General features: G+C 39.2%; 1 protein-coding gene across 1 annotated transcript in view; it reads right to left on the bottom strand.

The window, feature by feature from the left end:
• Nucleotides 1-1,401, bottom strand: part of LOC144441256 (inactive hydroxysteroid dehydrogenase-like protein 1) — a 4,786-nt gene extending 3,385 nt beyond the window's left edge. The window contains exon 1 of the mRNA XM_078130815.1: nt 1,194-1,401. Within this exon, the coding sequence (XP_077986941.1) occupies nt 1,194-1,401 (208 nt within the window). The remainder of the gene's footprint in view (nt 1-1,193) is intronic.
• Nucleotides 1,402-1,793: the final 392 nt, after the last annotated feature.

Here is a 1,793-nt window from a genome sequence, read left to right as displayed (position 1 = left end):
TTGTAACCTCTCTGATCACATAAATGATAGTGCCATTAATTGACTAGTGCACATCCTCTGTTTACACTGATACCCTAGGGGACCCACTACTTGATCTAAAAACTGCCTATGATTTATCGGTATGGACACAGCTGACATTTTGCAATCTGTCATGCATACGCTGCAGCTCCAGGGGAAAAGGGGGTAGGTGAGGTAGGGTGGGGAAGGGGTCTTTAGTCCTTGAATACATTGCCAACTCTATGGTTGACCAGTCTGTGAATAATATAGAGGACATTCTGTTGTCTGGCTTGTCTATTTATACTGACACCCAGGGGGACCCACCCTTGAATCTATTGCCTATGGTTATGCAGGTCATATTCTGCTAATTGGTCACATGTGTATACTAGTATCCTGATATCCAGGGGGACCCACCCTTGATCTAAAATAAAATAATAATTGATAGGTATTGATTGTATACAGACAACATTGTCATGTCTGTATACACTGATATCCAGGGGCCCACCCTTGAATCTACTGCCTATGGTATGTGTTTTATACAGTCTGTCATATACATTGGCATCCAGGGGACTCCTTGGAGCTACACTGCCTAGCCTACACAGTGTAGTACACTTGACAGGTGTGCACTTGTTCTGTCTGAATACACTTGACTGCCAGAGGTGTGGTAGTCTAGTTCCTATACAGTACCGTTACCATTTACACCTCCATTCACTGTGGTTTAGTTAGAAACCATGTTGGCATCCAGACTAGAGGTGAAGTGTTTTATAAATTATATGAACATTTACAAATTGCATTCTGAGATCAAGTTTAATACTGTACAATATCTGCTAATTGCTATTCAATTAATAAATGAATAAACTGTGTACGTGTTGATATTTTGTTTTAACGGTATGCAAGTAATGATGTGGCAAATTACTTTGTAACAGATAGCAACAAAATTACATTTCAGTTACATTCATTCCATACGACTCAGAAACTAAAACTGAAAATCAAAATAATTGAGGTGTTACGTATAAATTAATCAAATATATGAGAGTATATCGTTCCTAGTTCTAAAACTTGGTTAAGACACAAATTGACAGGGTAATGTTACTGGAAGAGCTCATAAAGGTTTACCATATCATATGTACGTGTATTTCAATGCATCTAGTAAAAGTAACGGTGTACCGTTACAACTTCCAACTTTCCGATCGTACCTGCCCATGCACCGTATCGACGAACCAAGTTCGGTCTCCTCACTCGGGCAGCTAGATGGACCTTAACTGCATCATGCAGCTCTACGATTGTAGTGATTGTTTTCTTGGCCATATATATTGCACCGAAAATTGCGAATATTTCATTATATGCTGTAAAAGTGTTTGTAATTTCCCTCATCAAGAACTCGAACCTGTCAACAGCAGCCATCTTTGTTTCTGAACTTTCTCCAATGACTCGGTAATGGACAGAACAGCTGGGAGGGGACCGGTCGTTAAATTACCGTGAATGGACTAGTGCTAGTTTTTCATACGAGGTTTTATTTTACCCGTTACGAGACTAAAGAAGAATGAGGAATTGACTTCGATATCATGGTTTCTTACAAGTTGTTTACAAATTTGTGATAGCTGCGCATGGTTTGTCGTGTGAGGGCGCTAGTACACCGCATGTGCAGGCTCGTAAAAATACTAAATAAGACAGAATTTGACCAAAATTCCAAACGCTTGTTTCTTTTGAGTACAATACTGAACAAGCTTCAAAACAACATATAACAATATTGCCCTAGAACTTTGAAAGGTTTCGTGATAATGTAACGTAAAGCA

Source organism: Glandiceps talaboti, chromosome 10 (assembly GCF_964340395.1).
Source record: "Glandiceps talaboti chromosome 10, keGlaTala1.1, whole genome shotgun sequence".
NCBI lineage: Eukaryota > Metazoa > Hemichordata > Enteropneusta > Spengelidae > Glandiceps > Glandiceps talaboti.
The sequence above is the reverse complement of the archived record's forward strand: the minus strand, read 5'-3'. Positions and strand labels throughout refer to the sequence as shown.